General features: G+C 50.2%; 1 protein-coding gene across 1 annotated transcript in view; it reads left to right on the top strand.

The window, feature by feature from the left end:
* Positions 1–8475, top strand: part of Disp3 (dispatched RND transporter family member 3) — a 48821-nt gene extending 40346 nt beyond the window's left edge. Inside the window, exons 18-21 of the mRNA NM_001107992.2 lie at positions 3513–3672; positions 4331–4444; positions 4928–5094; positions 6075–8475. Coding sequence (NP_001101462.2) covers positions 3513–3672; positions 4331–4444; positions 4928–5094; positions 6075–6437 — 804 coding nt within the window. The 3' untranslated portion in view covers positions 6438–8475. The remainder of the gene's footprint in view (positions 1–3512; positions 3673–4330; positions 4445–4927; positions 5095–6074) is intronic.
* Positions 8476–26799: the final 18324 nt, after the last annotated feature.

The following is a 26799-nucleotide window of genomic DNA, read 5'->3' as shown; positions in this document are numbered from 1 at the left end:
TACCAAAAAAAGGGAGGGAAGGAAGGAAGGAAGGAAGGAAGGAAGGAAGGAAGGAAGGAAGGAAGGAAAACAACTTATGAAAGAGATTTATTGTGGCTCATGGTTTCAAAGGGTTCAGTCCATTGTGGAAAGGAGGATGTAGCGGAGAGTGGAGACCACATCTCTGTAGGCCAGGAAACAATGTGAAGTGATGAGAATGCCACCAGTACTCCACCAACCTTTTCCTCTTTTGTTGCACCTGGGACCCCAGTCTGTGGGACACGTTTTCCTCCCTCACTCAGTACTTTGTAGAAACCTACAAGTTTTCCTTGCTATCTCCTAGGTTTCTCTAAATATGATTCCATTAACAATAAAGATAATGTGTTGCAAGTCAACCCCTTGTCCACTTGACACCTACATACATCAGTTTAAGCCATAATCTTCTACCCCTGGTGCCCTCAAAGGCTCATGTCCATCTCACAATGAAAATGGATTCTTAACAATTCTGACATTTTTCAAAAGTCTTGACTTCAGAGTCTGCTCAGAGACTCAAAGGAAGGTCTTAGCTGTGAGCCCCTGTGAAATCAAAAGGACATCTACAAGCTCCAAGATCTCTTTGCATCCTGTATTTATGCAAACCAACACTATATTGATTAAACCAAGGTCTGACACTAGCCCTTAGACTATTACTTCAGCAGCCTCTGGTGCCCAGGTAGCTGAACTTGGGAAAACACTTCCCTGAATGGCCCCGTGTTTGTCAAGGAAAAGTCTTTCAAGTGAGTGATCATTTTCATGCAGTGGAGTCTACAGTGAGTGGAGTCTTAATTCCTCAGATGGACTTAAAGCTTTTCCCCCTGTCTCATTTCAGAGTGCTTGGGTTTTCCTTAATAGTGCTAATCTATTTAACAACCCTATGGCTTTCAACTAGCTTCCTTTGTCAACAGACTGCATGTTTTTCATAATCCTTCTATTATGTTTTTGTTTTGTTGATCCTCATTTTTACTGTAAATCTGGCTAAATGCAGGTAGCATTGACCCTACCACAGCCACAGTGTTATGCTGTCTTGAAACTTCCTCAGCCAAATTAATCCTTCACCTTTAAGTGCATCCTCTCACCATGTTTTGAGACTGTCTTAATGTCACTTCCAGTTGCTATTTGTCCTACACAGAGTTTGTATTGCTGCAATGAAACACCAAGAGGAAGTCAGAGCAGGAACCTAGAAGTAGGAGCTGATGCAGAGACCCTGAAGGGTGCTGCTTCCTGGGCTTGCTGTCCATGGCTTGCTCAGCCTGCTTTCTTATAGAAGTCAGGACCACAGCCCAGAGGGCTGAACCCTCCCACACTGGTCACTAATTAAGAAAATGCCCTCAGATGAATCTAGTCTGTGTCAAGCCGGCATAAAGCTGTCCTTCACACTTTTATAATTTACCCTGACAGAAGCAACTCAAGAGAGAAAGGCTTTACTTTAGCTAATAGTTTGAACTATTTTTTTCCTTTTCTTTTTTTTTGGAGCTGGGGACCGAAAGCACTCTACCACTAAGCTAAATCCCCAACCCCAATAGTTTGAACTATTAACAGTACATCCCAATAAGGAAGTCACAAGAGCTTAAGACATCTGGTCAACCTGCACTTGTAGTCAGGAAGCTGAGAACAGTGAATGCATGCATGCTCTTTCCACTTCTTAATAATTTATTATTATTATTAATAGTTAATTTTGTGTATATGCCATTTTCCCAGCATGTATGTCGGTACACCGAAAGTATTCAGTGCCCCCAGGGGCCAGAAAAGGGCATCAGATGGTTGTGAACCACTATGTAGTTGCTGGGAGTCAAACCCAGCTTCTCTGCGAGAGCAGCCAGTGCTCTTAACCACCTAGCCATCTCTCCATCTCTTCAGCTCTACACTTATACAGTCAAAACTTCCCTAATCATGGTGCCACCTCCAGTGAGTACGTCTTATCTCCATTAATGTACTCAAGATAATCCTCCCACAACATGCTCACCTGACATACGTCCCCACTGGGAGCTTCTTACAGGTGATTGTAGATTATTTCAAATTGACAATTAAAATCATCCATTACAGGGATGTAGACAATGTAGACAATGTGTTGCTGTTGTTGTTGTTTTGCCAGAATATAACATGAATGAACTTTAGTCTAATTCCCAATAGATTAGTCTATTCTCAATTAGACTTTAGTCTAATTCTCTAGTTCCTTGCTCCCATCTGAAATGTCAAGCACACAGTCTTTACCATCCACATTCCTGTCTGTATTCTGGTCTTCAAAAATCCTACCAAAATGTCCAGTAAGCTCTGCTTAAAACATTCTAGAGTTTTCCTAGCCCACAGCTCCAAGCTCTCCCAAATTTCTCCTACTAGCTCTAGGGACCTAAGAGCTGCACAGTCAGACTTATTACAGCAACAACCCCACTCCTGGTACCAATTTTCTATATCATTAGTATTTTATTACTGTGATCTAAATGCTTGACTGGGAGTAGGGAGGAAGAGTTTAGTCCACCATGGCTGAGACAGTGTGGTAGAACAGAGTATTTTCTGCCATGGTGAGCCAGGAAGCAGAGAAAGAATGTTGACATTCTAATCGTACTTTCCTTTTAACATTTTATTCAATTTAGAACCCCAACCTGTGAGATAGTGCCATGCACATCTGAAATGGGTCTTTTCCTCTCAATTACTCTAACTCCCTGAAAATACCCTCAACATATCCAGAGACATGTCTCAACAAACCCTCGTTGATTCTAAATCCAGCCAAGTTGGCTACAGAGATTGATCACTCCACAAGACCGTAAGGTCCATCAATACTGTAGCATGTGGTGGAACCGCCTTCCTTTTCTTAGGCTGGTGCCATAGTCAACTTGAAATTAGAAATGTTCTTAATCATCTCAACCATCCATCATAGCGTTGCCTACCAAGCTGACCCTCAGTGCACTTGTGCGCGCGCGCTCGCACACACACACACACACACACACACACACACACACACACACACCTGTGCATAAACAAGCTGAGACTATTTCATAGCAATAACTAAACTGAATTAGTGAGGCAACATAAAAGAAAGTCCCTTTTAGGACTGTGAACTGTATCCCAGCCGCTGCCCGAGACCCTGTATGCTTGCATTCTCCAGAGGCAGGCATCTGATGAGATAAGCTGAGAGCTATGAGGAAGTCTGGGTGATGGGGGTGGGGGAGGGTGTGGCTTAAGAGCCCAGAGGAGGCCCATCTTGAACAAAAGGGAAGCTCCTCACAGGAGATGGACCCTAGCCAGTTGTAGGGTCATGTGGAGAGGCTTCCTGAAGAGCCAGAGGGTGGCATATGGGAGCATGGTGTATTCTCGGAGTATTACATTGAGAAAGCTCCTGGCAGCAGACGGAATGGCTCAGAACCCACATCCTCACAGGGCAACCTCCACTGGTGGCCACAGAATAGCCGTCCTTAGGACATGCAAAGCAGACCCACTAGGCTCACCAGCCCGTGTCCCCTGCAGACCACATGACTCACCAGCCTGTGTCCCCGCAGACCACGTACAAGGGCAAGTCCTCCTTCCAGACCTACTCGGACTACTTGCGTTGGGAGAGCTTCCTCCGGCAGCAGCTGCAGACCTTCCCTGAGGGCTCAGCCCTGCGCCGAGGCTTCCAGACCTGTGAGCACTGGAAACAAATCTTCATGGAGATCATAGGTGGGTGTGAGCCCACCCCTCCCCCAGGCCAGGAGGCAGGCAGCCAGCCACACAGAGGCAGCTACCCACATCAAGAGCACAGTGTGGTCTGTCTGTCTTCCGTTACCCCAAGCCCTGAGTCAGAACCTCCAGTGGATTGCCATGCAGCAGCCACTGACAAGAGGCCAGGGTGTGGGTCCTCTCCTACTGGTTGCATCTGTCCACGTGTGATCTTGAATTTGGACACCAGTTTAGTGACACTCGGGCCAGTGAGATGGCTCCGTGGACAGAAGCGCTTGCCGTGCAAGCCTCCGGGTCTGAGTCAATCCCTGAAACCCCATGGTGGGAGACAAGAACCGACTGCACAAAGACCTCTGACCTCTACATGTGTGCTCACGCATGGGCATGTGCATACACACACACTATAATTTTTTAAAAGTATGTCATGGCCCTTCCTGGGCCACTGCTCTGGGGGCATGTTTAACACCTCAAAGTCCAAATGAAATTCACCTGTGTGGAGCCCACGCTGTGGTAGACAGACTCAAGGATGGCACTGGCCTCAGGGTGGCCAAGCTGTTATGACTGCCCCTTCATACAACCCTAGCATTGGGGGAAAGGGGAGCTGCAGTCTCCTCACCCTACAGCCCCACCTCCAGTCCTCCACTCTCCTACCTTGCAGGGGTACAGAGTGCCCTTTATGGCCTGGTCCTCTCCCTGCTCATCTGTGTGGCCGCGGTGGCCGTGTTCACCACCCACGTCCTCCTCCTGCTGCCTGTGCTCCTGAGTATCCTAGGTACGTGTGCCCAGGGTGACCGTCGGTGCACCAGGGATGGGATCAGCCAGGGCACATGGCAGGAGACAGCAGACCAGGGGTGTGTATGTGGTTGGTGGGACAGTGGGCCAGGCTGGCGGGGGGTGGGGCCAGGTAGGGGCCTACCAGTCCTCAAGGCCACGACGTTCTCTGAGCCTCTGGCCATCCAGTCTTAGCAAAGGCCCTTGCTGCAGTTCTCACCCCTCAAAAAAAAAGATGCTCAGCTTGACCTTGTGTGACAGTGACACACAGAAACTACCTGTCTGTGTTCCCTGAATGGAGCCAGGTATCTATCTGTCTGTGGCATCGTTTAGGTGAGTGGCAATGTTGCTGTACCTGTCTCCTCCCTCCTCCCTCCCCTTCTCTATGCCACTGAGCACCAGCATCCTTCTTGACTCCAGATGTCTCCGTTCCCCAGGGATCACACGGGCAGGAAAAGGCTATACCCTGTGATCCCTCTTACAGGCATCGTCTGCCTCGTGGTGACCATCATGTACTGGAGTGGCTGGGAGATGGGTGCTGTAGAGGCCATCTCTCTGTCCATCCTGGTTGGCTCCTCTGTGGATTACTGTGTCCATCTGGTAGAAGGTTACCTGCTGGCTGGGGAGAACCTGCCCCCACAGCAGGCTGAGGTAAGCAGCCCTGTGCACGCCTGACCCCTGACTCAGCTCCCACCTTGGGGCAATGGGGGGCAATGGAGGGGGTCCCATAGAGACAGATGGATACCCCGTACTGACTGCCCAGGCAAGTCATAACCTAGGAGCTCTTCCTAAGACTGCAGCGTTTCAGTCGTCAGCCCTAGGTGCATGAGGTGTCTTTCCAGTCATGTGACTACAGCCAGTGCTTGCCCTGGAGCTAAGGCGGGGTTTGGGAGCAAAGTTGTTCCAGTTAAATACCTATTGCCGTAATAAAATAACCCCCAACAAAAATGAGATGAAGAAGGGTTTGTTTGCCTTCTAGTATCACTTTATAGCCCATCATTATGGGCAGATCAGGGCAAGAGCTTCAGACAACTAGCCTCGTACTTCTTCAGTCTGGAGCCGAGAGAAATCGGATGCATGCTGTCTTACTCGCTTGCTGTCTTGCTTGCTCACTCACTCACTCGCTCTCTCGCTTGTGATCAGCTCGACTAATCCACTGCTACACAATTCACAGTCCCCTGCCTGGGGAATGGTGCCACCCATGGTAGGCTGTGTCTTCCTACACTTATGAACGACCCCCCAGCAACCCTACCCAATGTGTTCAACCCCTTACTGGGATTCTTCTCCCAGGGGATTCTAGGTTGTGTCAAGGTAACAACTAAAGCTGGCTGTCCACAGTTTCGGGGCTTTTTCTTTCCTGGTTTGATAAAAAAAAAAAAAATTAAGACTGACTAAAATTAAGTCATCAACAGGTTTAATCACTTTTTGGTTAGAAAGATAGAATAACCCCAGTCAGAGCTCCCATTTTTGAGGACCCACTATGGTTACCCTCCTGTCCTACAACCTATCAGCATGGGATGGGAGCTTCTCGGGCAGAGCCAGCCTGGGGCAGCAGTATAAACCCTACAGTCAAGCCCCAGGCCTGCTGTCCTCAGTGGTGCTCAGCCCTAGCTCTCACTCTCCTGTCTTAGGATGCCAGCTCTCAGCGACAGTGGAGGACATTGGAGGCCGTCCGGCACGTGGGCGTGGCCATCGTATCCAGTGCACTCACCACCGTCATCGCCACTGTCCCACTCTTCTTCTGCATTATCGCCCCGTTCGCCAAGTTCGGGAAGATCGTGGCGCTCAACACGGGCGTGTCCATCCTCTACACACTCACTGTCAGCACCGCCCTACTGGGCATCATGGCCCCCGGTTCCTTCACCCGTACCAGGACTTCCTTCCTCAAGGCCCTGGGTGCCGTGCTGCTGGCAGGAGCCCTAGGGCTGGGCACCTGTCTCGTGCTCCTGCGCAGTGGCTACAAGATCCCCCTGCCCAGCGGGGCCACGCTATAACTCTGTGCTTGCGTCCTGACTCATACACCTTGCCCTGCAGCAGGGGATGAGGGGATCTGAAATGCAGGGACTCTCGGTTTTCTGGCCCAGTTCCAGGTAGCTCCACTCACAGGTTTCATGGAACTGGGACCCCGAGCTGTGTGGGACACACCCCCTTCAGCCCAGCTCAGACTGGAAGTCAAGTCAGATACCCCCACACAATCTGGGCCCCCTCGCTGAAGTCTGCCTGGCCCTGGAAGATACTAACCATCTTCCCATACCTGGTCTCCACCAAGCAGGCGGCTTCTCTCCTCTCACACTGCTTCAGTGTCCGTGACCTGCTTGGGCCCGCATTTCAGGGCCAGCCACTCTACAGATGTGGAAACCAGGGCACCAGGAGGCAGGAACTGCCCTGTGGCTGGATCAGGGCGGAGCCAGAGTTGCCTCATAGCACAGGCCTCCCTATGGAGGGAAAGAGCACAGCAGATCCAGGACAGGGGGCCCACCCACCCCCCAGCTCTATGCAGCCAGTGTTTGTTGACCCTGCTGTTGCGGTCCAAGCCAGCAGAGACAGAGGCATTTCTTGGGATCGTGCATGTCCTAGCCCCAGCCACAGCCTCCGGGGCACCTCAAAAACCCCTCCCTGGAGCTGCGGCATCCCCAACAGATCCAAACCTCGTCGCCCCCACCTGACTGAGAGCGGATGACTGGTGTGTGGCGGGGCGCTACACACATGGGGAGGAGCCGGCCGTGCCTGCCGCCTGCCTGCTCGTGGCAGATGGTCCCTATTAAAGTGAGACGAAGCTGCAGACCGCTGCCATTAACACAAGCATTTTCAGCCTGGCTGGCTCCATCATTTTCTTAAAATTGACATAACTAAGTGTTCACCCACAGCCTGATACAGAGGGTGGCACCGGACCCAGACGGACACACGAGTGGGTAGAGGGTGTCCAGTACAGAGGTGGGAATACTTGGGCTCAGTGTGAGGCCGGGGCCTCCTAGCGGGAAGTGGGAGGGGCCCTGGAGACGTTTGTGCCTTTACGGAGCCCATTTGGGCCCCACCGTTGGGCATTTTTGAAAGCTTAGCATTGTGACAGCCACCAGACTTCTTTCCGGGCACAGACGTTGTGCCTTCTGGGTCTTATAAAGCTGGACATAGATCGAACAGGACAGTTCTGAGATCAGGACAGATCCCTGAGGGTGAGGAAGGAACCCGAGGTGGTCTACACACCCGTTCACCTGGTCACTAGTAACTATGAAAGGGAGGGCTGGGGTGCAAGACAGAGACCACTGCGTCCTTGCCCACATATTCCTGGTGTAGCCTGATGCCCAGTGCTTGTTGGGGAAATATCAAACCTTTGGACCCACCATCCACCGTGAAGAAATGAATCGATCAGGCGGGTACTGGCTGGCATGTAACACAACAGACGCCCTTCTCGGAGTTGGTGTTCATTTCCTGGGGCGCCACGATGGCACCACAGATGTCTGCAGCAGAAGACCCTCAGCTCTGACAGCAGGGTTGTTCCCTCTGGGAATCCAAAGAGGGGAATCTGGTCCAGGCCCGCTGGCTGCTGGGCATCTGCTAGTCTCCGTGTGTCTGCCATTTCATGTTCGCATTCCTCTAAGAGCGACATCTGTCATGCTGGAGTTGGCCCCACCCTTATGACCTCATCCTAACCTGGTTGGCTGCAGAGACCCCGCCCCAATGAGCTTCTGTCCATGGAGACTAGGTGTTAGGACCGAAGTATACCCCGTGGGGGGGGGGGGACGACGCAGGGTCATCACAAACACAGGAGTCAGATTTGTGTGTGTGTGTGTGTGTTGGAGGGTCAGTTTGAGACTGGGTTTCTCTGTGTGGCCTTGGCTGTCCTGGACCCTGCTCTGTAGAGCAGGCTGACCTCAAACTCAGAGGACTATCTGCCCCTGTGCTGGGACAAGGCATGCATCACCACGCTGGGCAGGAATCAGCTTTTTTTCTAATCGGTGTAGATGCATGCAAGGGACCCAATGCCTGAGTCGTGGTTTTTTTTTTTTCTGGATCCTGAGCCCAACCTGGAGCCCAGTTGTGTCCTAAAAGCACATTCTCAGCCACCAGGACAACTTTTCACAAAGGCAGATAGTGTTACTAGATGGTTGGAGGCTGTAGTCAGACAAGGGGCCTGTTCTGGAACTCCTGAAGCAAGTTCTTAGATCTGCCTAACCAACTCTTCACTTGGTAACACTGGAGCCCTGGGACACTTGTCACTGCGGGAAAAGTCTCAGGAAGCAGGCTGGCTCTGACTCATGACCTCAGGATCCCATGTGAAGCAGTCGTGTATGCGGGGTCCATGTAACCCTTGACCACAACATAGAGTGTTAAGAGGTTAAGGGAGCTGGGGAGGGGCCTGGCAGATTGACAGCATATCTCGGGATCGGTGTCTACAAGATCTTGTGCTGAGATCTTCCCAATAACTCAGATAAACGTAGAGCTGGGTCATTTGCATGCTGTACGCATGATGCTTGACTCAGGGAAGTCGCTGCTACTTGGCCCGTGGGGGTGTAGGAAGGCCAAGGATTGAGGAGACTCACCCGGGCTCACCAGCTTCTGGGCAACTCTGGTCTTTGGAACTCCTGTAAGCCTCCAGATTACAGATGAGTCTGGTTATTAGAGAGGGCAAGTGGATGTGCACACTGGCCTCTGGTCACGCTCACTGTCTTGTGCCTGAATGCCTACAAGGATGGCATTCTTAACACAGGGTTTGTATCTTCTCAGCCCAGCTCCTCTGCCTTCCTTCATGGAGGCCCTATGTGGTGTCTGATAGACTTAGTTCCCACCTGGAACTCCCCAGGGCAGGGACAGGCCTGGGGAAAGGAGGCGGTGACAGTTTGGGTGCCCTAGGGAACTTGGGCCACACAGCTGTCTACCTTTTTGATCCTCTTCATCTTCTTCGGCGACTGTTGGCACTACCGGGTCCCAGAGGCACCAACTCCGTGAATAGAAGCTTGACCTTCCTTTGACGCCGATGTGGGCTGCAGTCTTAATGAGCTTCGCTGAGCTTAATGAGGTCTCTGTTCACTCGAGCTCAGCAACCAGCCTGGGGACCCCTGGATGTGCAGGCACAGGCATGCCAAGGTGACAGTCTTTGTGTGGAGGAGGAGCCAAGGGTATGAGAGGGGTCTGAGGGAATGAAACCCCTTCACCAGCCAAGGACCCCTGTGGCTTCACTTCTCCACTGAGATAGATGTCAATTGGCAGCCGCTTTTAAGAGTCTGCTTTTAAGGGGTGCCTCTAACCCCCTTAAAAGTCCCCCAGTGTGCCTCAAGAAAGTGTCTTTAGTCATGTTCCATTAAGGAAGCTGCAGCCAGAGACATGTTTCTATCCTCCTGAGTCGACCACAGCTATGAGATAGGCAGGACTATGCCCACCTCCACACCTTCCAAAGGATGCTGTGTTTTGTCCTGGGGAGAATGGGGGTGCAGTAACATGCTTTTCCGAACAGAGGCCACTCTCTATGACCGGTACATCTCAAAGTTTTGTGGTGAGGCTACAAGAAAGCAGGTTCTCGGGCATCTCCTGTTGGAGCGTTTAATCTGCTTTGTAGCAGAACGATAGCCGCACCTCCCTTTGGACCCAGCTCCCTTGCTCCCGCACATTGAAGGGTAAACTTTATCCTGGCAGAATGCAGAAGGCATGCATTGAAAACTAGTTCGACTTATCCAAGAACCAGAGACCCACACATCCGTCAGCACAGGAACAGGGGAAGCGAGTTACACAGGTCTGTGCTCTGCGGCTGAAAATGAACAAGGGCGCTTCCTCTGTGGGGGGATGGAAAAATCGCCAACAAAGATTAAATGAGAGAGAGAGAGAGAGAGAGAGAGAGAGAGAGAGAGAGAGAGAGAGAGAGAGGGTTGTAAAACCGTGCAGCTTATGTGTTTGAGAGCTACCCAAGCAGGGGCGAACCCGTGCTCACTTTTTGTTTGCATGCGTGTTAAATAATTCTGGAGAACACTATAAGGAGTAACCGCCACAGTGGTTACCTGTGTGTTCAAGGATGGGGGTGCTACTCTGAGGCGGCCAGCCACAGAAGAAACCTCTTCCCATAAATCTCTGTGCGCTCAGGTGTTCTGACTGCAGGAATCAATCATGGAGATGATTTTCTTGTAAAGAGAGGGGTGGCTGACACTGGCTTCTTGGGAAACTCACTCCAGCAGCAGGAGGAAGGAGAAGAATCCCCCTCAAAGGCTTTAACAAACACGAGCTGACATTTGGGGCATCCAACGCCCTTCCAGGAGTTGGTAGCGGCAATGCCAGCTACCCTGCCACCTTCCAAGCAAGGATGGGGTTGGAGCTAGAGAGAGTGGTCAAAGGGACAGTGGCCTGATACAGACCCTGACCCAGGTGTAGAGGAATGGGCAAGGAGATAGGCAGATTAGGCAGCCCTGGGTAGCAGGTCAGCTGGGCTCGCTGCCCCCTGCATGTTCTCACAATGACACCTTCCTTCTGCCTCTGCTGGCCTTGTGTCCAAGCAAGTCACACGTTCTGTCTTTACCTGCTTGCTCATCCGTTAAATAGAATAATACCCACTGAGTGCTCGGTCTTTGTGTTTTAATAAGATGATGTTTGCCTAAGCGGTGGCCACAGTAATACCTGTCATGCCACCCTCCCTGCTGTCTCTCTTATCAGACAGGTCTCTCACAACCCTGAGTAGATGGATGTGCTTAGCATTCCAAAGCTATCCCCCAACCCCCGAGCTGTCCCTCTGACTGGGGATAGTCTTTCTTGTCCTACCTGTTGGACCCATGCTATTCAGTGGGATACGGTAAGGAGGAAACAGTAAAGTCTTGAAATATTGCTGGTGCTCTGTGCTTCTGTCCTTCTGAGTAAAGGACATGGCCCCCAAACTTACTGGTGTCCAGGAAGCTGAGAAGCCCGTGGGGCCAGCTTGGCACCATGTCTGGCTAGCAGTCAAGCCGTGATCAAGCGTAGATCAGACTCCCCGCTGACAGTAAACAATTAGTGTTGGGGGACCCTGTGTTTGGGGATGTTTGTTATGCGGCAGTATGGCAGCAGTAACTCACTGAGGCACTGCCCGCAGCCCCTCAGGAAGATGAGGGTTCCTCGGGGCTCTGCAGGCTCTCACTGATCATGCCCCCATCATCATCTGAAGCCACGCCCTCCATTTTGGCTCTGGGGCCTCTGAAACCAAACTTCACCCCTAACCCGTGCAGTGCTGCGACTCACCCCAGGCCTTCGCACAGCTGTCCTCATCTTGAACACACTGCACTAGGTAGTGCCTTCTTGCCCTGAAGAAGTTGGCTTCCCCTCAGAAGCCTTTGTGGGGACCCTCAGGTGTGGGTTAATCACCACACGGCACCTCCTCGCCTTCCCCTTGTGATGTCTGTTGTGTCCTGCTACTTGGCTGTCTACCCCACGATGAGGGGATGTTCCATGCAGGCAAAGGAGGGATAGCTAAGCTCTCACATAATGTGTTCCTTGGAGCAGTAGCTGAGAGCTTACATCTGACCCTCAAGCAGGAAGTAAAGAAAGCTAGACTGGGTCTGGCGTGGCCTTTTGAAACCTCAAAGCCTACCCCCAGTGAGGCCACACCTCCTAATCCTTCCTAAATACCTACCAACCAGGAACTAAACTCAACTGTGTGAACCTATGGGGACCATTCTCATTCAAACCCCCACAGGGGCAGGGTAAGGTTTAGGGGTTGGAGGGACCGCAGTGTCTTCCACCCCTCACCTACCACTCTCTACTCCTTTTTGTTTTGTAAGAAGAAGCTAGCTACCAGGTTAGCTCCAAACTGCCTGTGTTCCTAAGGACAACCTTGAACTTCTGATCCTCCCTCTATCTCCTGAGTGCTGGGACTGCAGACTTTGATCACCATGCCCAGCTTCTTGCTTTGACTCCTGCCGGGGGTGGGGGAGGGGGCTCAAGAATGTTTCAACACTGCTAGATCCTGAGGTACAACCATTTGGCTCCTAACTTCAGTGCTTTGACCTTGAACATGTCCCTGTGCCTCTGAGACTCTGTGTATCCGTTACTTCTTGGTGCCCGACAAACTTCTTCAAAGTCTACTGGCTTAAAACAACTACCCTGGGCCAAAGAGATGGCTCAGCAGTTAAAACCACTCGCTGCTCTTACAGAGGACCCAAGTTTGACACCCAGTACCCATGTTGGACAAGTCACAACTGTCTACGACTTCAGTTCCTGGGGACTCAGGACCTTCTTCCAGCCTCTGAAGGAACTGCAACACATACACAAAAATACACACACACACACACACACACACACACACACACACACACACACACATCATTAAAAACAATAAAAATATTGTCTACAAAAAGTCATGCTTACCTCATGACCCCAGTACCACATAATAAGCCAGGCTCTTCTGGGCCCCTCTAGGTGGTTTTGTTACCCTAGTGGGGTTCTTTTATAAATCTGCATAAAGCTGTAGGTTAGCTGGATAGCTATATTTTGGGGGGTTGGAGGCTTAGATAGTTCTTGGACTGAAAGATGATGGGTCACTATGCCATGGGTCATCCATCATCCAGCTGTCAGGCTTGCTCACAATGCCAGGTTCCCAGAGGGCATAGGAATGTACACACACACCCCTTTTATGAACTGAACATCCCCCCCCAAAAAAATGATACTTTGAAATCCTGACCTCTGGTGTGTCACCATGTGACCTTGTTTGGAAACAAGCTCTTAACAGATTGAACCAAATTAAAGTGAGGTCAGTAGGGTCAACTCTGCCTGAAATCAAGTATGGCCGGTGCTTTGGCCTGAACTGTGCCCCAGCCCAGCCCAAAAGTCATATACTTAGGCCCTAATCCTGGAGGCTCATGTGTGACTTCCTTGGAGATAAGGCCTTTAGTGACGAATCGTCACAGGGCTGACGCAGAGGCCCTGACCTAGTCCGGCTGCCATCCTTACAGTAAGAAGATATCCGTGTGCAGATATTGAGATCAGGTATCAAAATCGTGTAGGACTGGTCACGGAGGACACAAGGTGAAGGTGCCATCTGCAAGCCAGGCAGAGGGGTCTCGGCAGAACCAGCTCTGCCAGCACCCTGTCATCAGTGTCTGTTGTTGAAGCTCCATTCCGTGGGATGTCGTGGTGGCAGAAAAGGAATGCAGCTGATGCCCTATAAAATGACCTCTGGGGCTGGGCGAGGTGGCTCAAATGACACATAAATGTGAGAGCCTGAGTTCAGATTCCCAGAACCCATGTTGTCAGGAATCTGTGAACTTAATGCTCTGTAGAAAAGTCTACAGATGCTCATGGGGTAGCTACCCCAGCACAGACAGTGAAGAACAAATGGGGGACCCCCATCTCAGAGAGGTGGAATGAGAGGCCCAACCTCAGAGGCTGTCCTCCAACTACAAATGCACTGTGGCACACAAACCGGTGTTTGCACACACGCATGCGCACCCTCACACACAGAGAGGGGGTTGTTTGATGAAGGGTTTGGAGTGTAGACATTTACATGTCCACTTTCGGTGCATCATTAGGCCAGATAGGCGAACGAAACACCAGCATTCTCCCTGCCGCAGAAGGGACACTTGCATCTGACGCAGGCCTGGTATCAGGTTCAGATGGACCAGGAAGTGGGGGTCCATCGGGTCAGATGCCAAGCAAGGAATGCTCTCTGTCCATCCTGCGAAGGCTGAAGAGTCCCCCGCCGCAATAGATTACAGATTCAGAGTCTGTGAGAGAGTTGAAGACTTCCTGCAGCTCACAATCAACCACTCCCAGGGCTTCGTCTGTTGAACAGGGCCAGGATACACCCTGCACAGCATTGTTGCAGACGGATCTCAGTAGGGCCTGTGGCACAGAGACCACAGCACAATGAATTGTTGGAGTCAATATTTTTTTTTAAGCAAAAATCTTTATTCAAACTTTAACTGTAATTTCCAGAACAGCGCTGGCACGGAGCAGAAAGCCAGAGACTAATGAATTCCAGCTGGCTTGACATCGAGGTCCCTGCCTGCCCACAGGGGCCCACCTGATGCTACCTCCTATCCACAGGTAGCCGAGTCCACAGGAAGAAAGCCGCCTCTGACGGCAACAGCCTCATTCCTATGACAACTGCTGTGGGAAACCCACAGGCCATCAGCCACTCTGAGCTCCCTCATCGCCAGGATCTGCTTCACAGGCAGTGCCCCTGCCTCCCGGTCCAGACAGAGGCACTGACCCCTAGTGAGTAGAGCACCGCGCCTGCCACTCTGAAGCGGGCAGAGGCAGCTGAGAGGCGGGTCAGCCCCGCTCTACTCTACCCTCCTGACAGAGCTGTCACTACTGTGGAGGCAGTGGTGTACGTTGGGCTTGCAAGCGCTCGCCAGAATCCCTCTCCTGCCCTAATTATCTTAAACACTCAAAAGCTCTCAAGTAGCTGCAGGTCACCAGTTCAAAAGCACAAGGTAGATGGCCAAGCTTCGTGCCAGAGTGGAGCCGGGAGAGCGGCGACACCCACACTCGCACGGGCCAACCCCAAAACCCAATTTATGAAATGAAAATCTGGTGTGACATTCAACTAAATTAACAATTTATAGATAATTCACAATGCTCATATCATTAAGCAAATGCACTTTAAATTGATTTCAAATTAGTGGGCTAATGATTTCCCTCGGGCCCAGTCTCCTCCAGCCCCCAGCATGGTGTTTCTAATAAGAGGTAGGTGTGTGATAACAGCCTCTTTATTCCATAATTGAAGCCATAATTGAACTCGAGGTCACATCCAAGGGCCCTATTGATCCTCACAGAGAGGGAAAGTGCTGACAGTGACCATCCTTGGGCCAGCGGGGCTAGCCGGGCCACAGAGACTCCTGCAGTTGTAGCAGATTTGAGAACATTTCCTGTATGACCTGCAGGTAACCTGGATGGCTGACAGGAAAGTTAAATACCCTTGAGACAGAGTGTTTCCAAACCCAGATTCAGAACATTCCAAGAAGTGTAGAGAGAATCTACGGGAGCCTCCAGTGTAGAAGAGAACCCACAGGTAGACATGACCTCAGGGTAAGCACTACATCCTACCATGCTATACCTTGAGTCCTTTAACTCTCACCTCAGCCCAGCAAGAGCTCCATGGGTGTCAACTAGGAGAGACAGAGTCAAGAACGCTGCTGACCCATCCCTGGGCCAACATCGCATAGCACAAAACATTGCCTGTCTCCACTGCTACTGCTGAAGGGTCCGTGAGCATCCTCTGCGCCATCTCAAGAGAACTAGCCTTTTGGATATTTTGAATTGGAAATCTTTTCTCCAAAGAGTAAGTGAGGGCAGGGGAGTGAGAGGAGAAACAGTGGAGAGAGAGAAAGGAGGGCAGAAGAAAGGAAGGGGGAGAGGGAGGCCAGAAACCCAGTGAAGAAAGGGGAGTGAGAAGAGAAAGGGAGACAGGCATGAGACACACAGAGACTGGGAGACGCAGAAGAGGTGGATACAGCAGCAGGAAGAGCAGAAGCATGCAGACAGACACACAGATATACATATACACACATATGGACAGACACACTCACATACAGATATACACACCCATAGATGTAACACACAGACCAGTGTGTCTCAACCTTCCTAATGTTGTGACCCTTTAATACAGTTCCTTATGTTGTGCTGACCCCCAACCACAGAATTGTTTCATTGCCACTTTCATAAGTACAATTTTGATACTATTATGAATCATGATATAAATATATGATAGGCAGGATATCTGATATGCAGCCTTGTGGGAGCTGCAACCAAGGTTGAGGACCACTGATATAGACATAGCACCCAAGCATATGCACATATGCAGACCTATGAACACACACAGACACAGACACAGACACACACACACACACACACACAGAGAGAGAGAGAGAGAGAGAGAGAGAGAGAGAGAGAGAGATGAACCGCAGATTGGTTTCACAGAAAAGTAACTGCAGTGTTGAAAACCTCATGACTCCAGAGTCAGAATGTCCAGTCACTAGGGTAACAGGAACAGGGCCTTCAAGGAAGGATCAATGTTGAGGACAGTGTAAAATGTCGCACGTGTGTCCTTGTAATTATTACACTACGGCACAGATTACAGCTTGTGCCTTAGCCTTACCTAAACTCAGAGGCTGGGTGATGGCTTAGTAAGAGCACTTGCAAGCGTGAGAACCAGACTCAGAAGCTGGTTGCAGCCTCAAGCACACCTCTCACCCTAGTGCTGGTGGGGTCAGGAGGAACCCCGGGGCTTGATGGCTGACAGCCAAGCTCCAGGTTCAGTGACAGACTTTATCTCAGGGGAAGAAAATGGAAACTGGTAGAACGAGATGCTCAGTGCCCTCCTCTGTGGTCCTTGTGTGCACACAAATGGATGTGCAAATACACACACACACTTTCCTGGGCACAATGCAACAGCAGTCAATATATCACCCATGGATCTCACAAGACTTGGAGAGAACTGAAAATAACAGTAAAAATGTTTGTACACTTCTCTGCCTCTGTCCCCGTCTTGATTTTGGAGCATGAAGCCCCCTGCTGATTTTAAGTTGTCTTTTCAGTGCCCAGGTGGCTGTCGGGGTGGAGACCGAGACCCGCTTGGCTGAATTCTTCTCTCAGTCAAGATCTAGCCCCGGATGTGGAAGGTGAAGAGAGGGCATTCACTGTGGGCCGTTTATTATCTCATTTAGATTCCATTACAGAGCGGGTCATGTCAGTGATAGAGAAGAAGGAAGGTTCATGGAGATGTCTCTGTTGCAGGCAGAGGTTAGCAGGGAAATCATCTAATCGATATTGATCAGTAAAGTGTCCCAGAAAACTTTCAGGCCTCAATTGTCCAGACGAAGACTTCAGAACATCTTCTCCCCTGGTCAGGAGATGTGGAAAAGGCAAAGCCAGGGAGGAGGAATGAATTTTTTAATGACTGCTCATCAATGTGACCGATTTGAAAACAAATGTCTGTGCCATGACCCATCCATCCCAGTCCTGAATACATATCTGGCACATCTGTGTGTTTTTCCCATCCAAAATAAATGTATAAAAACATCCTTAATTCTCTTCCAAATGGCTCGAACTGGAGACAACCCCACTGTATATCAATGATGATGCAAATGAATTACTGTGGGATTATCACACGCAAAAGTGCCATACAGCAACAAAAAAATGAACACTGGTACCCAACGTACCAGAACTGAAGATCGAAGGAAGGAAGTGAAGCTGGCTGTGACCACATGGTGTCCAGGGCAAGGCCCAGGCACAGTAGGAAACGGAATGAGGCGTTTCAGCACGTTGGACGATGTCATCTTGGAAAGTCCATGACACGAATATTCAGCACCGTGGACAGTGACCCGCTCATTATCTGGCTGTGGAAACTGGCCAGGTCAAGTTTGCAGAGAGCAGTCTTCTCACTGTTTGCTATTTACACGCGGCGCTGCTGTCTCCAGCTTTTTATGACAAATTAAACTCTGACAGTGTTGAAAATGTGTGCATAATGAGAAGATTGTCTTGGAAAACACCCAAATCTACCTCCCACTGCCATCTTCTTCCTCCAATCCAGGTCTCTCCCTAGGTTCCTACATGTCAGGAGATGCTCTGCTAAATTGTGTTCCCAGTAGCTAGAACTATCAGAGTACATGCAAAAAAAAGAACAGGACCCTTAGGACTCACCACCTTTGCCCAAAACCTACACTCAAGAATACGTTCCCGGAGAGTGAAAGGAGAGGCTGTTTTAGAACAGTCCTTTAAAGTTTGACAGGGGGCTGTTTCAAAAGATGGCTCCGTGGTTAAGAACACATATGTAATGAGAACCCGAGTTCAGTTTCCAGCACCCACATCCTACAGCTCAGAACCTCCTGCAACTCCACTTCCAGGGAATCCAATACCCTCTTCTGAATTCTGATGATACACACACACAAATACACACAGAGACAAATACACACACACACACACACACATAGTGCACATAAATGCATGCAGGTGCATACATGTGTGCATACACACACATCAAACACACACACACACACACAAACCATCAATTCACACATTGGACTCTTTCTTAACCCATGTTTTATCTTTATTTTTACATGTATGTGCTTGTGTGTATGTGCACCTCATGTATACAGTGCCCAAGGAGGACAGAAGAGGGTGTCAGAACCCCTGGAACTGGAGTTACAGGTGATTATTAGCTGCCATGTGTGTGGATACTGGGAACTGACCCTGGGTCCTTTGGAAGAACAGCCACAACTCTTAACTACCGAAGAATCCCTCCAGCCCCAACACACTGAACTCTTCTTAAAGTCTACGATGTGCCAGGCACTGGAAATACAGTGGCTAGCCAATGCGCTCTCCTACCCTCAAGAAGTTTGCCTTCCAGTAAGGGTGAAAACATCAATATAAGCCACAGGACTGGGACAACCACACTTGGCAAACCCATGCCAGCTATAAAGCAAGGGACTCATTTGGACCTTGTGACTCTGTAGCAGTAGCATCTGTAACTCTGCAAATGGCTCCTGACCCTACATTCTGGCAATAATTGGTCTTCACACCTGTGTGTCTCTTGGGGTCCTAAAACTCTCAAGTATAGACTGTATGTTTTCTGCTCATTCACCTACCACAGATTGGATGCAAAATGTCTACATTTGGTCCTCAGCCAGTGGCTGTTTAGGAGGTCTTGGGACCTTGGGGTGTAGGGCTTAGTTGTAGGAAGCATATCTCTGGGCTGGGCCTTGAGGTTAACAGCCAGGTCCCGCTTTTGCATCCTGTCTCTGCTGGATCCACCAAGATATGAGCAAGCTGTTACACGTTCTACCTGCTATGAAAGCCAGCCGCTCCCATGGCTACATCTCCCCCGTCATAACGGACTGTACCTTTAACTGAGAACCAAAATAAAACTTGCATCCTTGTCAGAGGCAAGGCTGCAGAGACAAGAAAACTAACATGGTTTTCTAGAACACTGTTTTACAGGCAGGGACAATGAGTCCTGGAGGCCTTGTGCGAATGCTCCCAAGATTTCTGCTGCTTCAGCTACAGGGTGCTGAAGGAGAGTTCATTATAGCTTGTCCAGACTCAGTGATGTGGAGGGCACCAACAGTCTCCCTGCCTCGTTTTCCAGATGTCCTCTTCCCCTCCTCCCAGCCCCTTCTAATCCTTCTCAGGCCCTGGCTGGACTGCAAAATCCTGGCTATCACCAGAAGGCACGACAGGGTTGGGAAGCTGCCCTTGCCCCAGGCATAGCAGATATTCCTTTCAAGGCCTTCGTTGGAGCTCATCACACAGGCCTTTCCACCGTAATTGTTGTCTTGGCTCATTAGCATGGGGAAGAGGAGGAGGACACTGGGTTCTTCCTGAAAGTATTCATTCAGAATGTGTTCCCTGCCAGGCTCCTGGGTTTGGAAGGATGATGTTTGTTATGGAAATCAGCGCTCACCCATTCATGCAAATCTACCGCAGATCATCTTACCAGGTTCTGCACAAGAGGACTCAGAGTCCACACTGGGCTGCAGACACTGAGGTCTCCATCTCTGAACTGGCATGGCCTGGATCTCGGTGACCAGAAGATCCCAGGTCACCCAGGTTCAGGTCCCTGAGAGTTTGTTGTGTGCCTTGTACTACAATTGGCTTGCGCTTCTGGTCTCGTTTAAAAATTTTATTTATGTGTGTGAGAGAGAGAGAGATAGAGAGGGGTGAGGAAGCTGGAGGTACAGGGGTTGTGAGGACTGTGATGGCTAGTTTTATGTCACCTTGATACAAGCTATAGTCAGTTGAGAAAGAATGGCTCCACAAATTGGCCAGTAGGCAACTCATGGTCTTGGGTGCTATAGGAAGGCAGGCTGAGCAAGCCATGGGAAGCAAGCCAGTAAGCAGCATCCCTCCATGGCCTCTGCCTCAGCCCCTGCCTCCAGGTCCCTGCCTTGTTTGGGTTCCTTCCTGACTTCCCTGAATGATGAACTACAACCCATAAGCTGAAAGCCCTTCCTTTCCTCCTCCCCAAGTTGCTTTTGGTAGTGATGTTTTATCATAGCAGTGGAAACTTCAACTAAGGCAGAAACCAAACCCTGGTCCTCTGGAAGAGCAGCACGCACTCTTAACAGCTGAGCCTTCTCTCCAAGCCACAGCAAGTGTGTAAGGACACATGGGTGTGCTAGTGTGTGTATGTGTGTGTACATGTACGTGTGTGTGTGTGTGTGTGTGTGTGTGTGAGAGAGAGAGAGAGAGAGAGAGAGAGAGAGAGAGAGAGAACACATGAGAATGTAGCAGTCAGGGACAACCACAGGTATCATTGCTTGGGTGCCTTTCATCTCTCCCCCAAACCTTTTTTTAAAGATGGGGTCTCTTACCACCCTGGGACTTGCCACATAGGCTAGGTTAGCTCAACAGAGTCCCAAGGCCTCTCATGTTTCTGCCTTCCCACTATTGGGATTTTTAAATACCCAGATTTCCTGTTTTTAAAACATGGCTTCTAAGGATCAAACTCAAGTTCTTATGCTTGCAAGGCAAGCACTTCACCAACTGAGTCATCCCCCCCAGCCCCAACTGGGACATAAAATCACACCGGAGAGAAGAAGGCATAGGGTGGTGATATGCTGTGGATGAGTCCTCCCCTAAACCATCCCTGGGCCGTTTCTCCCCTGAATGATGATGTGCGTCCTCTTCAAGGATGGCTTGGTGGTGCAGTTATCTCTGCTTCCTGCTCAACTGTTAAGAATTATTGAGTAGTGGACATGGTTCAAGGACAGCCAAAGCTATAGAGACCCTGGAGAGAGAGAGAGAGAGAGAGAGAGAGAGAGAGAGAGAGAGAGAGAGAAAGTGAAAGTGAAAGTGAAAGTGAAAAGAAAGAAAAGAACGAAAAGGGAGAAAAGAAATATTACTGTATTACCAGGCAAAGTACTACCTGGAGGGTCAGATAGTGTGCAGACATCTGTCTGTCCAGCGTTCAGGCCTACATATTTGCTGTACATCACCTGCTGCCATGGGCATTCCAGAGGGTCACGGGCAGGCCAGACTCACTTTTTAAGAACATTGCTCTCCCATGTCTAAGGGCCCACTTGACCCATATGTCCATCCCTAATCATGACACCATTGCCAGAGGAATGGGTAGCATGATCAACAAAAACAGAAGCTACCCCTTGGGGGGGACAGAAGGGTACCCTTTAGTGATCACCACACCAGTCTTTCCAGAAGTGTGTGAGGTCAAGATGGAGCCCCAACCCTTCTGCCCTGTGTGCTTTTCTTAATGTGTGGCAGGGATACTCAACAGAACAGATTGGTAGCTAACCTTATACTGGCCTGGAGTAAAATAGCTGAGGGTATTGGTGCCCTAGGAAGATGGGCATGACATCTTCAGTACAGAGACACTGCCCTGGACAGTTGTTCCCCATTCTTCCAGAAACAGTCTTCAAACCTTTAGTCCAGTGAGTCATGTTGCCTCTGAGATATAAGAGGTGAGACAGGGTTTTCCAGCCTTAGTCCAAGTGGAACCCAGTAGTAAGGGAGAGTTATATACATTCATTCATTCATTCTCATTCATTCATTCTCATTCATTCATTCTCATTCATTCATTCATTCATTCTCACTCCTCTCTCCCTCCCTCCCTTTTCCCCTTTCCTCTATCTCTTCTCCCTTCCCTCACACCATCGCCCCCTCCAAGCCTCCCTGCTTTTGATAGTGTAACCCAGGCTGGTCTCAAACTCATGATGGAGCCTTAAACTTCTGACTCTCCTGCCTCCAACTCTCTAGTGCTGTAATTAGTCTTGTGCTACCCACCATGTCTGCAGGGCTGGGGAATCAAACCCAGAGACTCCTCCATGCTAGGTAAGAGCTCTACCCCCTGACCCACATCTCCAGCCCTTTTCTTTATCTCTTTCTTTTGCCTTACAAAGTTCTGCAGATGAGGCCAGAAGTCCTGGGCTGGTGCTACCCTTCCATCCAGGGTCATAACACTTGGTTTAATCTCTTCATGGTCAGATTGTCAACTTCTGCCCAGGGATGCACAACACATCAATGCGGGCTGCACACTGGGCACCAGCCTTGTTGTCTGGTCGGCTTGGCGGAAGGTGAAAACACTGAGGATCTTCTCTGAATGTTCCTTTGTCATTCACTGAGGACCTGGACAATCTTTAAGCCTGCTCTTTCCAAGCAAGCTCTGCATCCTACCCAAGTCCAACAGTCCCCTGAGCTGTACCACACCACTTGGCATCAGCCTTGAGTCCCCTCTCACCCTACAGAACAACATCATTTATTCTCGAAGCACCTCCTTCACAACTCTCCGTGTCCTGTCGTCTCCTGTGCCCACCCCACCTCCGCCACCTGGCCCTGACCTGAGTGAGAACCCTCAGTTCCTTCCTGTGCTCTGAGCTGCTTCTCTCTTCCTTCCTGGCTGCTGAGATCCTGCTGCTGGGACTCCCCCTCCCCCTTTCCACCCGCTGGATTCCCCAAAAGGCTCTGGCTTCTTCATTCGCTGCTTCTCAACTCTGCAAACAGCAGCACGGCCCTACCCCCCTACCCTCCATTAGCAGGGTGGCCTCCGGGTCGGCCTACCGTGCTCCACCATCTGCCAGCCGCGCAGCCTCTGGCACTCTGTCATCTCGGCTCTGTCTCCCTGTCCTGTCTGAGGAGGAGATACAACACAGAGTCCATCCGGCTGTCTATGGAGATCTCGAGATCGCCCGAGTGAAGAATCGCACGGAGCTTGTGGTACCTGTGTGTCCCCTGCGCTCCAGCTCCTGCTTCAGATAGGAATCCCCAGGATTCCTTTTGCTTTCATCGATACCCGTGGCTCTCCTCTGCTTCCGGGACCACTCACAAAGAGAAAGGACAGTCACTTAAAGGGCGATAAATTATGCAGGCAAACAATCTACCGGGATTATTGAATTTTGTTAAGAGTGAAGAGTCTGCCTGGGAAACTCATCTTCGGAAGTGCATCTGCAAGCGCGGGTTTTTCTGAAGCTGATTAAAATCGGCTTCCTATCGCTGGAGGGAAGGCAGAGCACTTGTCCTGCATCTTATCTCACTGAAATGCATTTATAGAAGTTGTACAGAAGCAACACACCTGGATCAAGTGGAAAAAAAAATCTCTTAGGCCGTACGGATGGGAGGCAGGAGGATGGACGCAATCTGATGAAGTCAAATCTTACACTACAAAACGGGAGAGGAGAGCTTGGAGATGTGGCTCAGCGGGTAGAGTGCTGGAAGCCCTGGGTTCCAGCAACAGTACCGTGTAAGCTGGGCATGGTGGTGCACACCCGGAATCCCCCAACTTAGGGATGGAGGGAAGGAGGCCAGAAACTCAAGGTTGTCCATCCTCAGCTACATAGTGAGTCTGGAGCCAGCCTGAGCTATGCAACCTTGTCTCAGAAAATTAAAAATTAAATAGATAAATAAAATTGAAAGGGCAAATCGGGTTTCATCCCTAACCAGAGAAGAAGACAATGAAGAACAGAAGAGGGAGGAGGGCAAAGAGATGGAGCAGAAGACAGGAAATACTCTGCACATAAATAGTCATGACAGTACTAGTGGTAAAGTACCTATGCGCTTAAAATCCAATGTCAGTCTGGAATATGGCTAGGTGACAGAGTACTTGTTTTACATTCATGAGTCTCAGTCCTCTATACTACAATCATGCATACATGCATACACATGCACATACACACATACATGCACACATGCATAAACACACATGTACATACATGAACATGTGCAAACATACATGAACACACATGCATGCACACATGCATTCACATACATACACATACACACATACATGCATGAGCATATGTGTACATGCATATACATGTGCAAACAGACATGAACACGTGCATACACACATACATTCACATACACACATACATGTATGAGCATATGTGTACATACATGTACACATGCAAACATACATGAACACACATGCACACATGTATACATTCACATACACATAGGCAAATGTATATGCACACATACACAAAATTCCATTAACTGGACAAACAAGATGCAGACTAGCCATACAGTGGAATATTATTCAACAGAAAAAAGGAATGTGTCATTGATACCTGGCATGATGCAGGTGAGCAGGCTGAAGCTGGACACTGGAACCACATGTCGTGTGGTTGTGTTTATATGAAATGTCTAGAATGAGTAAAGCCAGGGGGACAAGACGGATCCGTGGTTTTCAGGGGCCTCGGGGTGGGTGTTGAAAACCAGTGCTGAGGGGACTGGGGCTGCCTCAGAGGCGGCTCTGTCGCAGTGTTCAGCTGTCGAGTGAGGAACTATATGACAAAAGAATCACACAGCCAAGTCCTGAACTTAGAGCAGAGAAGCAAGCCAGAGCCCCATTGGTTCATGCTCTCCCTCCAGAGGAGGGTCAGGGAAAGGCAGGCATCCTGGGTGTCCCCTCCCAAGCCTGTGTGGTACCGCTGTACCAGGCCCCATCGAAAGGCCTGAACTCACATCCTTCACAGAAGGGTGAAGACGAAAGGCCCCATTTCCTAAGCATAAGGGAGCTGGCTGAGTACCCTGCAGGAAGCTCGGTCAGTGAGGGGGCAAGAATCACCCCTTCCCAGAGGACCCGGGTGCAGAGAGACTGATTCTGAGAAGGTGCTGTCCAGAGAGGGGGCTTCTGGGCCAAGCTTTGTGGGGGCCCCAGCCTGGGTCAGTGCTTCCCCGCATAGTCTGACAACTGATCAAGTCGGGATCCCACTCAAACCCCGGAGCCTTGCTCTATAGTCTGGGGACCAAGGAGTCCACAACATCCTCTGGATAGGTCAGCTGTTTTCTGGTGTAGAGAAGTATATGATTGGGAAAGGAGAAGGAAAAGACAAGGACAGGAACCCTTGAGAGGTCCAAAGCACTGGGCTAAGGAATCTGAGACTCAGGAAGCACCCCCTCCATCAGCCCCACTGTCCTGCAATGTCCTGGCTGCTGTCCTGAGAGGGACCAAGCATTCAGGGGAGTCCATTCTCTGCTTCCCCAGAGGCTGTTGCAGGCAGCTTTGTTGTGCACTGCGTGTCCAGTCAAGAGCAGCGCCCAGCTCCTCCCTCCCAGCGCTCCTCCGTGGGTCCCCAGAACACTGGAGTGTCTGTTTACAGTTCATTAGCTACTTGACAGAGAAGCTCCCAGATCGAGAGACATAAAGAGGAAGTGTCAGGGCTGGACCACTGCAGAGCCATCAGAAATGAAGATAAAGCCACCCGCCGGGAAGGAGGGCTGACAGCAGGGACCGTAGCTCCCGCTGGGCATACAGCTGTGCAGATGGCTGATGACCACAGCTCAGGCAGATTTTCAGACACACTGTGCCCCCAGCTCTGCGGCTAGCTCTTCCAGCTCCTCACGCCTGCTCTGACCACTGCCACCGTCCTGGAAAAGACCATGACGTCCGAGAGCACTGACTAAGGCAGTGGTTCTCAACCTTCCTAATCCCGAAATGCCTCATGCCGTGGTGACCCCCAACCATAAAACCATCTCATTGCTACTCCAGAATAGCAATTCCGATACCGTTGTGGATCGTAACGTAAATATCTGGGTTTTCTTGTGGTCTTAGGTGACCCTTGTGAAAGGGTCATTTGACACTCAAAGGGGTCACGACCCACAAGATGAAAACCGCTAGTCCAAAGCAACGGCCCCACGTTCACCCTGTGACATTATCTGGCCATTAAAAAATGGCATCTGTGAAGACTTTTCCTCAGGTGGGGAAACAGGCTAGAAGAGAAAACAAGATTCTAAATGAAAGCAAAATGAACCCTGTGAATGAAAGTTACACATAGGAAAAGAGTAGCAATGCCATGGCGAATGCCTGTCATCCCAGCACTGGGAAGGTAGAGACAGAAAACTGGGAGTTCGAGGCCACCCTCAGCCAGTTAGTGAGCTCTAGGCCAACGTAGGCTACATAAAGCCCTATCTCAAAAAACTAAACACGGGCTGTGGAATGAGATTCCCCAGCCCCCACCAATGACGATTGCCACTGGGTGGATGGGACAGGAGAGACTCTATGTCCCTCTCCTTCTAGCTCATTGTCCAAATCCTGTGAGCTTAATAGCTAAACGATGCTTATTTTAAGAACAAAAGACTTGACGCCTATCTCCATCTGTGTTCATCCCATCCTGCTACCCACAAGCAAAGACAGGCCCAAGAAGACAGGAGGCTTTCTCGCCTAAGGTTCTGAGGGCCATTATGTCTTGACTCAAGTTGGGAGAATCTCTGGCATCCACCTCAGAGCTTCCTAGAGGAATCGACAGCAGAAGCTGGGGTACATTTCCACATTCGTCCCTCCAACAGCATTTGGAGATCCAGGAGCTTCCTGAGAGCCAGCCATCACCTCACATGGTACAATCTGACGTCCTCATTGGTACTCACAGAGAGGAGCCCACTGTGGGTACCTGCAGGTTGCCGGGTGTCTGCAAGTCTTTAGCCCCACGATCGAGAGATGGAGACCCAGAACAG

This window comes from Rattus norvegicus, chromosome 5 (assembly GCF_036323735.1).
Source record: "Rattus norvegicus strain BN/NHsdMcwi chromosome 5, GRCr8, whole genome shotgun sequence".
Taxonomy (NCBI): Eukaryota; Metazoa; Chordata; class Mammalia; order Rodentia; family Muridae; genus Rattus; species Rattus norvegicus.
This window is presented reverse-complemented; position numbering and strand designations above follow the sequence as displayed.